The following is a 13,417-nucleotide window of genomic DNA, read 5'->3' as shown; positions in this document are numbered from 1 at the left end:
TCTAATTAGAAGGATGTGCAAAAGTTTAGAAGATGTTCTAGTGACTATGAACTCCACATTAACACTTTTTTGATACGATAGACAAAAATTTGAGAGATTCAATAATGAAGACAAAGAGTTGATCTAAGTTAGATATCCTTCAAAAAATTGAAACTTTGGTATATTAGAATATACAAATATTGAAACACATATTGTTGTAGATACCACATAGAAATTGGTTATTATTATGACACATATATACATATTTTATTTTTTATTCCAATTTCATTGCTTCATTAACTTATTGGATTGTTGAAATATCCATATATATTTTGCAACATTCAACTAGTCCATGGTGGTTCTCTACAAAGTCCATGATCAGGAAACATTCTAATTTATATGTTTGTCCACTATGATGAGTAGTTTCATGATTTATCCTTTACACTCATTTGGAACTATGTTACATTTGAGGATATGTGGATCACTTCATTTGAAAATGTATAATTCATTATGGCTAAATGCTCCACTTTAATGGACATTGGAAGACATTGTAAATTTCAATGTCAGGCTTTACCTGCATATTGAAGTGCATTGCAAAATTCCAATATTTGTTTTTACATGCACAACACAAAGTTTGTCATTTGTATATCAAGCCCTAAACTCATTTGTCTCATGCGCTATTATAACATTATCACGAGGAAGAAGTGAAGAGACCTTGAATCCATTTTGGGTTTCCCACCTCCATGAAACAAGTGGCATGGAATATTTGTGAGTTTCCATCCTTACACCAAGCAAAAATACGAGATTGTAGAAACCAAGCACAAGACAAGATGGCCATAGACTAAATAAAACACAAGAGAAGCCATGTAGAATGAGAAAAAGAAGGAAAAGGTGAACATAAAGGTTGCAAAGACAAAACAGTGGTTTGGTAAAAATACAACCAGATGATTGCCACTTAATATTTTTAGACAACTTGCAAGTCCAAATTAGTAACCTGGCTCATCCTAAACTAAGAAGTGGAGAAATGTTAAATAAATTTCGATTTTTCCACTTCCATATCATGAGTGTCATCGAATATTTGTGGGCTTTCATTATTATACCTACCAAAATTATTATGCTATTGAGCAAAAGAAAAACCAAGAAGACCAAAGAGTAAACAAAAAACAAGGAAAACACCATATAGAATTGGATGAAAAAAACAAAAAAAATACTTAGTACAAAAACAACAAATATAACAATTAAGAAGGCAAATTAATAACTATTTAACTTTTTTATAAACAAACAATTTTAAAAAAATTAATAAATGTTTAAAATTTTAAAAATATCTTTCAAATCAAAATTAAGAAACTTCCCATATACAGAAATAAATGATTTTTTTCCAAACAACCAACCAACCAAAAAGTAAAAATAAAAACAAATTTGTAAAGTAAATCTTTCCTCAGAGCTGAAAAAGGTCCTAGTGCTAAGAAATATACCAAGGATTGATTTTCTAGTGTTCATCTTCCTTTTATCCAAGGGACCACTGACAAGATTGCAAGGATCCTAAGGAAGCATAAGGTGGTTTCAACCTTTTGGCCTTTAAATACCATCTGGAGCTCCCTTATATCTGTAAAAGACACAGTGGATCCCAAGAATATGAAGGGTGTTTATGTTATCCCATGGTCTTATGGGACTCCCTACATTGGTGAGACTGGTCACTCGATTAATCAAAGGATTCATGAGCATGCTGCTGACATCAAGCATGGCAGGACCCGCTCCTCTGCTTGGCAGAGCATGCAGATAAATCTAAGCATCACATCTACATTGAGGAGGCCCAAGTCATCGCTAAGGTTAGTCATTTCCATCATTGTAAATTGAGGGAGGCCCTAGAAATTGAAAAAAGACCCAATAATTTGAATAGAGATGATGATTGGAATATTAGTAGAAGTTGGGTCCCTGTCTTGTCCTCCTATTTTTTATTTTTTTTAATCTATGTAGGTATTGGCATCCTTTTTATAGTATTTGTTGTTGATTTATTCTTCATCAGAGTTTATTTTCTCTGTCCTTCATGTTTTTTTATGTATTCTATCATCCTATTCGTTCTTAACTTCTTTTAGTATTTTTGTTATTTGTTTAACGGGCCTGAGCCCCATATTTTATTGTTGACCCCATTTTATTTATTGATTATTTTTTCTTTGGATATATATATATATATATATATATATATATATATATATATATATATATATATATTATATATATATATATATATATATATATATATATATATATATATATATATGTGTGTGTGTTTCTGTTTTTATTTTTATTTATTTATTTATATATATTTATATTGACTTGTGTATATATATATATATTTTTTTTTTCCGTTAATTATTTTTAATTTATTTTCTTTTATTTCCAGTAGTTATTTTATTTATCAAATGATCTTGTCTCGATTAGGTTCTTCACACATTTTTATAATTTTTTACTCCCCTCCTTTAAAGTTTGACTGTGATTATTTATTTATTTATTTTAAAAACTAGTTGTTTAATATAATGGTTACTTATTAATATTTGTTTTTAATAAATTAATAAAATAATATCATAGTTTAAATATTATTTTTCAAAAACTAGTTGTTTAATATAGCCATTACATATTAATATTTTAATAGATTAATAAACTAATATCATTATTTAAATATTATTTTTCAAGAACTAGTAATATTTGGTTTTAATAAATTAATTTAAATATTATTTTTCAAAATCTAGCCATTTAATATAACCGTTACTTATTAATATTTTTGATAAATTAATGAAATAATATCATTATTTAATTTTATTTTTTTTCAAAAACTAGTCGTTTAATATAGCCGTTACATATTAATATTTTAATAAATTAATAAACTAATATCATTATTTAAATATTATTTTTCAAAAATTAGCCATTTAATATAGTCGTTACTTAATAATATTTGTTTTTAATATATTAATAAATTAATATTATAATTTAAACATTATTTTTCAAATATAGACATTACTTGAAATTCTGTCTCTACATTGCTCTCTATTTAAGCCTTTGCCATGGTCTGCCTCTTCATCTAGCCCTCTTGATGAACCACACATGTTGGTTCAAAACGTGTCAGCCAAAAACTTCTCTCATGTGATTTCTACTGAAGGACTCTGTTTAATTCATTATGGATCACAGAAGCTTGAATATAGAAAATACATTCATCATTATATTCCATCATTGAACTTTTTATAATAAAGTGATGCTCTATGTGCTACTTTTGAACATACTATCGCAAATATTTTTCTTAAACCACTGCAGATTTACCACTACCTTGGTACCAATTCAGTAATGGAAGCATTGGTGTTAGATGGAGCCGTAGACGCGCAAGTGAACCCATGACTTGTAGACTCTGTATTGGGGAAACACGAGAACTCACAAATGGAGGTTTTGTGGGATCTGGGATGCCCGTAACAGAATCGGTTGAAAGCATCAAAGTGACGGTCGACATTGGTGGACGAAGTGACGATTCGGCTTGTGTACACAAAAGACCAATCTGAATGCATCTCACTGCTTGCTTTTCATCGCATATTCCAATAATTTCTCGATCAATTATCCCCACAATGTTTCCTGCTTCATATGACCTCCATACCTGCATAATCACAGAGGGTTCGTCATTCTTATCAGATATATATACACAATGGACACATCCACATGAACTAAATAGCATGGTATTAAATTAAAGGCAGATATGCATCTCACCCATCCTAAAAGAATCTGCATTTCAGCTGACAAATTGTAGGCCGTGTTCTTTCTTCCTATGATAATTTCGAGGACAAGAATGTCAAAGCTATAAACATCAGTTTTTATAGATACTTGCCCCAACATAGCATACTCTCGTGGCATATAATCGCTGCATATACAGAGTACAATTCAAATATAATAAATTAAGGCAAAAATTTAGAAATAGGAGATGATAAGTTATTTGGAAAGGTAGCATAGTTGCAACCAAGATTGTAAATCCCATGACCATAAAAAATCTTAATCAAGAATATAAATGTACCCCATAAAAAGTACCCCATTTTCCGAGCAAAAAAGGGTATAAATGTTTGACGTCTTGGGTAATTTAAGGAAACGACATATGGTTAATTATATGAAGGTGAAATATATGCATGGAAAATGTTTGATGTTACTAAATGGTATATTGGAGATGTGTTTAAGGTTATGATCAGGATGGACTCTATGGTCAGTATGAAGGAATGATTCACTTTGTGGGCTCCTTTACTGCAACACATCCATAATAAGGATATTCTTTATATGAAGAAGATACATAACATACAGTCAGGGCTTTTGTTTGGCTATAGATGGAGTTCGACATATGAACCAGACATCTGGGAAGGTCTCACACAAGAATGGCTACATTACACTAAAATTTTAATTGAAACGGGTATCACTTTAGGGACAACACGATAAACTGATATGAAATGGCAAGACTAAGAAAGAAGATCCAATGGTAAAAGAGATATATAAGCACTTATATCAGAAACCGCTGATACAAAATATAGATAAGTGGATTCATGTTATGTGGAAGTGGGATATCCCATTCAAGATGAAAACTTTTTTCTTGCTGGCAATGAACAAAAAAATATTAACCTAGAATATCCTACAACAAATAAGTATGATTGGACCTAGTATATGTGGTCTCCATATGAACGATTTGGAAACATCAGATCAGAGTACTTATATTTATATAAGTGCTATTATGCATAAGAAATATGGTCCGACACTCTTCTTTCTTTAGGTATAATGCAAATTTAGTGCAATGGTAACTTGTCCAATTTTATCAACAGATGGTTTCTTACCAAGAAAAGACATAAGGTTCTCCCTTCCTTTGTTATTTGGACCATTTGGGGCAGCAGGAATGCAGAAATATTTGAACAAAAGATAGGGAAGCCTCAGACAGATATATATAAGATAGTATCAGCTTATGTGAAAATGAGGCCGAAACATAGATACAGAGGTTTAAGGTATACAAAGAATAAGACATATGGGGCAGTTATCATGTACGATTTTTTGACGATGCATGTAAAGAGAGACTTTGTGGTTGTGGGGTGGTCACTTCCATTAATTCTGATCATTTTTGGTGGGAAAGTGGTAAGGGTTCAAATAGCAAGGCAAAACTTTTAGCACTTTGTAGAGTTCTAATTGTAGCGAAATGGATCAGGATAAACAATATCCAGATCTTCGGGGATGCAAAGGGAATTATAGAATGAGTGATGCACAATACAAATTTCAATCCACTCATTCTAAAAAATTGGATGAATGGGATTCAGGTGATGACGACAATGTTCCAAGAAATACATTTTGAACACATATATAGCGAACACAATTGGATAGCAGACATGCTATCAAAGAGAGGGATGAAGAAGCCAATAGGGAATTTTTTTTCTCAACATTTGAATAGGAATAGATGATCAACTCAGAAAGCATCAACTATGCATAGTGTTAAAGGGAGGATGCGACTTCTGCCCAAGAAGTTTTTTTACAAGATGATGGTAATTTGTTTTGTTTAGAGTTAATACTAGTATGTAGAATATGTAATTTTAAAGTTACAAGTAACATAGATGATTAAAGATAAAAAAGTGACTTAACGGTCCTTTACTGAACAATTAATAGCCTAGATAAATCAAGTTAGTTTTTTTATAAGTAAATGAAAAAGAAAAAACCTAGACAATGTATTACTCTTTTCTTAATACAAAAAGGTAGTGGTTTTTTTGTTTTTTTGTTTTTTTTGTTTTTGTTTTTTTTTTTTTTTTTTTTCTAAAAAAAATACAATTACAATATTGTCAATCCTATTGAAATAAAATCAGCGTAGAGTAAAACATCTGCATTAACAGTGTGTGAGAGTAATGATTGTATTGAAATCTCACTAAGTTCCAACAACTCTTGTAGTACTGATGTGAGTTTGGTTATCAGGGAAAAGCCTGGCTAAATCGAAATCTGCTATCTTAGGGTTCAATTCCTTGTCTAGCAACACATTTCTTGCTTTAACATCCCAATGAATAATGTGTGGTCTCGAGTCCTGATGAAGATAGAGAAGCCCACAAGCTAGCTACGTTTGATTGGGTATATATCCATGCATGACATTAATAAATTTGGCATACTCTGAGTATCATTTTTCAAACAATAATAATTTTAATTTTCCATCTACTTTCATAATAGAATGGAAGCCACTCAACAATGTAGTAGGCATACAAGATTTCTATGTTGAATTTCGGCCCCAAGTTTAACTTCATTTATTTTTTTATTTTTTTTGCCAAGATCAATTCTAAATATGTTGAATAATAATAAGTGAGTCCCCTAGGATAATAATCTTTGTGACTTGAACAACTTTTTCTATAAGAAGAACTTGCAACACGCCATGCATTTTGGCTAGGTCATTGGTCATATTTCCCAACTTGCATGCATGACTTGTAACCAATTTTACTTTGAGGCTATACACAAAAATCCCATGAGGTGTAGCTCAATTGGCCACTGCCTTATTATGCATTAATATGCAAAAGAATGAGATTCAAATTTCAAATCCTTGTGGGTTCGACCGACAAAAAAATAAATATGAATCCCACAAATGTTATACAACAAACATTAAAAATTGCTTTTACATAAATATTAATTATTCTTCGAAGAACAAAATTTCATTCATGAATCATTTCCATGTAATGTAATGGTATCCTCATTTTTCTTTATTTTTTATTTATGCCCAAACTATGGCATAAACTACAATATACACAAGTTCTATGTTCTAGGGATTTGGTACCCAATATTGTTTTAATAGTTTTTCGATGTAATTCCATGATCTAGGCTTCACCAATCAACCTTAACACAAATAATCGACTTATGTATACTACCAAAGAAGGTATCTGAGGTGGTCATTTCCATCCAAATAATCTCCCATCTATCCTCATTTCATGATTTAATGGGAATCGTATATGCATTTCCTCAACATATCCAATAATATTTCCATGTTGCACTTGGGTCTATCATATATTGGTTTGCCTATTACATTTAAAAATCCTTCATAATACTTGAGATACATGACATTTTTTATGCTAAGAATAGGGGTTCTTTCCTTGTCTTAAGTCAATATTCGTTGGAATATGAATGAATCATGTCCACTATCATATGATCATTGCAAATTTTATTCAAAACTATTAAGTCTGAAAATTTATGAATCTAACACATCAGAAACCGCTATTGCAATTTCTGGTTTACTATCTCCTACTTGTTCTTTACATTAACAAGTTATTTAATTGCATAAATATAGAAGTAAACACAAATGCAACCATCATAGATACACAGTTCATGCACTGAAGTAAACATAAACAATAACACAAGGGACATTATTGTTGGACAATCATCGCCTGAAAATCCCAATGAGGGAAAATCGATGCAGCATATATGAGGGTTTTATTATTAAGCAGATTTTGTGAATACAACTAGGGTGCCAAAAATGGCTCACCTAATAGAGAATGTACTTGACAGTATTACCTCTATCCAGAGAAAAATATTCTCGCAAATCACCAACCAGATGATCAACCCCATAGTGACTCTAATTGAGCCTTGTGCTGGACAACGAAAGCTGCTCCAAGCACTGCTCTAGAACTACGTCACCCTCTCTGGAACTGTGTCACCCTCTCCCGGCTTAGGATCTGTTGATCAGCTCCCAATCTATGCCACAGAATCTCCCAGTGCTGCCTTTGAAGCCCTTTACGTCCTCTACGTTAGTCTCTATAGATTCTATGTCAGCCCATATGGCCCTTTGCGTCCTCTGCACTGGATCCTACGACCTCTGCGTCAGCCCTCCTTGGTCTGCGTTGTCTCTCCCGACACTTTACTGCCTCTCTTCTATGTATTCTTCAGCCTTGGAACGAAATCCCTTGCTTAACTTCACCTCACTACAACTGATCTCTAACTCGATTTCCTCAGCAAACCCAACCCCATAAAACCGAATTCTTGATTTCTCTTGGTGTATCTCCAACTGACCCTCAAGCTTCCTCTTATACTTTTCCTATTGACGATTCAACGGCCAAGATTAAGTCCCTAATCAACGACTAATATTAGATCTCACTTGATCCTTGTTACTTAGAACTTTCTCACCCATTTTATATTAAGACACATTAATATTTTTATTTTCCTAAGTTTAGACTTAGGAACCCATTAAAAATATTAATTATTTTAATATCTCTTCATTTGGGTGGAATTTGTCCAAAGGATTCTGGGTCTTGGAGATCTCATGTGTCTTAGCCTCTCCACCAAATTTCATGGCTAGAGCATATCCGATGCCACCAAAAATAAACACTCCTTGTTAACAAGAAATGTGCTCTAGTAATGCTTCACCATAGAAGCATCACATTGATCCTCTGCATCGGTCCTCCTGTGCTGATGCTAGACCTACTACCCCACATCAACTACGTTGTTGCTTCCTGTACTACTTCCCATGACACTGCCACTGCTACATCTATACTACAGCTCCCTCTCAACATGCTGCCCATAGCACTACCACTGCTAACTGTTGCACTGCAACTAAGTTACCAAGAAGTAAGTAACTGACTTCCACCAAATACTGACATCCCAATTAGTCAGGAAGCATCGTGATGTTGAACCCACCTCTGTTGCTATCATGTGCTCCCTCTACTGCCGCTGTGTTGCTGCAACTTCTTTTGCCCCTCTCGCACTGCTGCAACCTCCACTGCGCTGCTACAGACTTCTACACTCAAGCACTGCAGTGTCACTCCATCACACCTTGCTCTACCGACACATGTCATCATGCTACTATCATTAAGAGCTCTAGTAGCCAGATGTGATCCAATAGTTTGGGTACCTCAAGGATCCTCCCCTTCTTTTGTAGTCCTCTCAACTACAACTCAATGTATCCCAACCTCTTCTCTAGAGGTGCATGAGCACTCATGGCACAATCATCATCAGTCTTGACATCCTTCTCCACCTTTGTTGGAGCAACCTTTGAGTCGGAAACTTCCCACTTGCCTTCCTTCCTGGCGCACTGAGATGCATAATATCCCAACTCCCCACAATTGAAGCACTTGACCTTGGAGATATCTTTATTATTCCTCTTTTGAACCCCCTACTAGCCCACAGATCCTAGATCTGCATCCTCCTCCTCCTATTTCTTGATTCAAACTCCCTTACTACTACTTCATGCCTTAGTCAACCTCCTGATCTCTTCCTGCCGAAGAGCTGCCCACATCTCCTCTCAACAAGAGAGGGTCACTATGCCCAAAATGCTTTGGAAAAATGCCTCCCAGTCCTCAGAGACTACATTCAGAGCAGTCTTGACTATATACTCTGGATTTGGTGTAGACCCCACGAAAGTAAGTTGGTCACGAATTCCTTGCAACTTGAGAAGGAACAAATCTATCTCTTCTCCTTTCTGCATCTGATATGACCTCAGCTGATTCTCTAATAACATCTTCCGCTGCATGAAAGAGCCCTAGTATAAGGTGGTTAGCATCTGACACATCTCCCTTGCTATGTTCTTCTCAACAATATGCAGTATGACATGATCCTTGAACCCGTCTAGAATCATGCATTTTGATTTCACTTCGACCTCATCATACCTCTCATTTTCATTCGAGTCCACTAGGACAACTATGGTTTTCAAGGCATAGTCCTTGATGCGATGTTTATCCAGGATTGGCAGGATCCTAGCCTTCCAGATGACAAAATTGGAAGCCCCATCCAATCTGTCTTGATCCCTCGATCCGTTTACTGCGATCTCTACTCCTCTTCTCTAGACTCCCTTTGAGTCTTGACCTCCCTCCTGGAAATCCTCCGGCCGACTGTCGAATCACTCCTCTCCAATCCTCATTTTCCCTGCAACTCGGATCTAGATTTCTTGGCTATAAATTTGTTGAGGTAGTGCTTCCCTCTAACTTGGTTCAGCCCCCTTAGACACTATTCTGCACAGATAAAAGCAATGTCCCATCAGATCCTCAAATCACAATTTGCACAACTCCCTTAGCCCCGAAAACTAAAGAATCTGAGCCCTTCAGGCTCTGTGCAATCACGGCTTAGGCTAAATCTTCTCCTCCCATCAAACTGCATCAATCCTTCCTGGCTTAGAAAGATGAAGTGGCTCTGCGTAAGCCTGTTTTGCCACACTCTGCCTCTGCACTGGCCCTTCTCCTGGCTCAGAATGTTGACACAGGCTCTGCGTGGGCCTCAATGTCACCCTCTCAACACTGCGTCACTCCTCCTCTTGCCTCTTCAGTGCTGGAACAACGTTGTCTCTCGAGACAACTGCTTCTTTGCTGAAAATTCTCAGATTTATTTGGTTGGTGTCTTTAGTCCTCCTTAATCTGCAATCACTCTAATACCATGTGAAAATTTCTAAATCTAACACATCAGAAACCCTTACTGCAATTTTTGGTTTACTATCTCCTACTTGTTCTTTACATTAACAAGCTATTTAATTGCATAAATATCGAAGTAAACACAAATGCAACCTTCACAGATACATAGATCATGCATTGAAGTAAACAGAAACAATAACGCAAGGGACACCATTATTTTTGGACAATTGTTCCTGGAAAAACCCAATCCGGGAAAACTGGTGTAGCATATATAGGGTTTTATTATTAAGCAGATTTCGTGAATACAACTAGGGTGCCAGAAATGGCTCACCCAATAGAGAATGTCCTTAGAAGTATTACCTCTATCTCGAGACAAATATTTCAGAAAATCAGCAACCGAATGATCAACCCCACAGTGACTCTGGCTGTTCCTTGTGCTCGACAGCGAAAGCTACTCCAGGCATTGCTTTGGAACTCGTCACCCTCTCTAGAACTGCGCCACCCTCTCCCGGCTCAAGATCTAGTGATCAACTCCCAGTTTTCCCCACAGAATCTCCTAGTTTTGCTTATGAAGCCCTCTGTGTCCTCTGCGTTAGCCTCTACGACTTCTGCATTAGCCCCTACGGCCCTCTGCATCCTCTTTGCTGGCTCCTACAGCCTCGACATCTACCCTCCTTAGACTGTGCTATCTCTCCCAACACTTTTCTGCATCTCTGTTATGTATTCTTCAGCCTTCGATCAAAATCCCTTGTTGAACTGCCCCTCACTGAAACTGATCTCTAACTCGATTTCCTCAGCAAACCTAATCCCAAAAAATCCAATTCTTGATCTATCTTGGTGTATCTCCAACTGAACCTCAAGCTCCTCTTATGCTTTTCCTGTTGACGATTCAATGACCGAGATTATGTCCCTATTCAAGGGCTAATATTAGATCTAGTTTGATCCTCTTTAGTTAGAACATTCTCACCCATTTTATATTAATACACATTAATATTTTTATTTTCCTAAGTTTAGACTTAGGAACCCATTAAAAATATTAATTATTTTAATATCTCTTCATCTTGGTGGAATTTGTCCAAACGATTTCTGGGTCTTGGAGATCTCATGTGCCTTAGACTCTCCACCAAATTTCATGGCTAGAGCACATACGATGTTATGAAAAATCAACATTAAGAATACTTTTTCAATACTCTACCTTATTATTCCATTACACTATGACAATTAAGTAAGCCTCATTATTGATTTTGTCTTCGACATTCTTATGCATGATCCAATTCCTTCATTTAGTTCTTTTATAGTGTCATAATTCTCTTTTCGATGTAATAAATATAGTTTACTTGTGGGAAAATTAGTTTGACCTTCATTATCTATATACCACAAGCGAGTTGGCACTAACCACTCAATATATCTAATGGATTCCTCGTACCCTAATACTAAGACATCATTGAGTATTATAGTTAGATATATTGGATAGTAATGAGATGTCCAACCAGTGCATTTTCTTACTTATTTCATGTATATCTTAAATAAAATGTTCAATTCACACACCTTGCCACCTAGAATAACCATTTTTTTCAATTTTGTAGTATGTATCCATCATTCCACTCAAGGAAATTTACGATCAATTATTGAACCCTTAAAACATGGAGACAGTGTTAATGGACTAGCAATACAGAGCCACAACCTCCACAAAACAAACACATTGCAATCTATGAGATTTACGCTTGCCAACAAACCTCTAGGATCTTGGCTCTAAATCATCATTTAAGTCACTCCACCCGGCTACACCAAGGTGTGTTGCCACTCAGGTTTGGATTTTAATCCAAAACCCCTGCAATTCATTCTAGGATTGGCTTCTTTTCATGGTATCTCTAATCTCTCCAATATGGAATTTTGGTTCTCGGTTCTCTGTTCCCTTCTTTGGTTCAGTTTTTTTAGCAAGATTCCTCACTTCATCCTCCTTGTAATTCTAATTCTTTCCCCCTACTATTAGCCCAATAAGCTTAATCCCATGTGAATCCCCCCTAGTATTACTCTATCAGTGCTATGTTCTTACCTCCTGCATAGATGACCATTTTTCTCAGTGGGACCTAGCTTGGCGAACTGCAGTGTAGAAACCTTGTAGAAGCAGTTTGATGGGGCCAATAAAACTTTACTACTTTAGCATGGAACCTTACACACATATACCTTTCCAATGACATAAGAATCATCTCAATTGGAGTCTGAATGCAAAAATTATGTCAATTGGAAGATGACCTTCCTGTTTTGACCACCATAATTTGAGAGGATGACATTTCATCCCCTATTATTCATGGAAAAGGGGCTAACCACCTCATCACGATGAATAATACTTTAGAAGACTCCATATTGTAACTCTAGTTAAGAGTTGAAGGATTGAAACTTAACCACTAGTAGGCTATCAAGTTGTGTTATAATCGAGCCACTAGGAGGAAAAGGGGTTCCATTTTATGGGAGTGCATTTTTTTCCATAGATGAGTAGAGTAGACGAGAGTGGAGTAGAGAGAGGAGAGAGAAAATAGATATGGTTTCTACATTGTAGCATTCCATGCACCACAAGTCTCTTTCTTTGTACTTGCATCTATTTTCCATGTAGAGAAAAAGAGCAGAGAAACCTCACCTTCTACTTGGGTTTCCTCCTAAAATGGTTTTTGAGGTTATATCTTCTGTTAAGTTGTGGTTCATGAGTTTTATTTCATTTTTCTCTATTTTCTACATAATTATCATTTACATACATACGCAAAAAACAATAATTAATAGATCCAAGAATATAAGGTAGAAATAAATCCTCATAGTTTAGATTTTGATTTTTCAAATATATTTTAGAAGATTTATTGTGATGAATTGTCCAATGAGATATCCATGACAGTTTATAAATCAATGATGAAAATATAAAATATTGAAAATAAATTAAATATAATATAAAAGTATATTGAATTTTTAAACTTGGCCACTGAACCTCGAAAGACCCAGTATGTGATTCAACTAATAAACTTAGCAATTGAACCTCAATTAACTCAAATCTATGATCAAAAGGATACATGTGGGTCACTTCATTTGAA

The 13,417-nt window shown here is 35.2% G+C and overlaps 1 protein-coding gene across 1 annotated transcript; it reads right to left on the bottom strand.

Annotated features, from left to right (window-relative positions):
- Nucleotides 1-3,274: 3,274 nt before the first annotated feature.
- LOC149174971 (cysteine-rich receptor-like protein kinase 44) lies at nucleotides 3,275-4,049 on the bottom strand. Its single transcript, XM_089421022.1, has 3 exons — nucleotides 4,045-4,049; nucleotides 3,730-3,880; nucleotides 3,275-3,619 (listed from the first exon to the last, which is right to left on the bottom strand). Exons 1-3 carry the CDS (start codon nucleotides 4,047-4,049, stop codon nucleotides 3,275-3,277), a joined length of 501 nt encoding a protein of 166 aa, XP_089277148.1.
- Between the last annotated feature and the right edge of the window lie 9,368 nt (nucleotides 4,050-13,417).

Source organism: Pinus tabuliformis, chromosome 4_1, assembly GCF_031772625.1.
Source record: "Pinus tabuliformis cultivar Carrire ecotype Pingquan chromosome 4_1, CPIR1, whole genome shotgun sequence".
Lineage (NCBI taxonomy): Eukaryota > Viridiplantae > Streptophyta > Pinopsida > Pinales > Pinaceae > Pinus > Pinus tabuliformis.
Note: the sequence above shows the minus strand (reverse complement) of the source record. Positions and strands in the feature narration are given on the sequence as shown.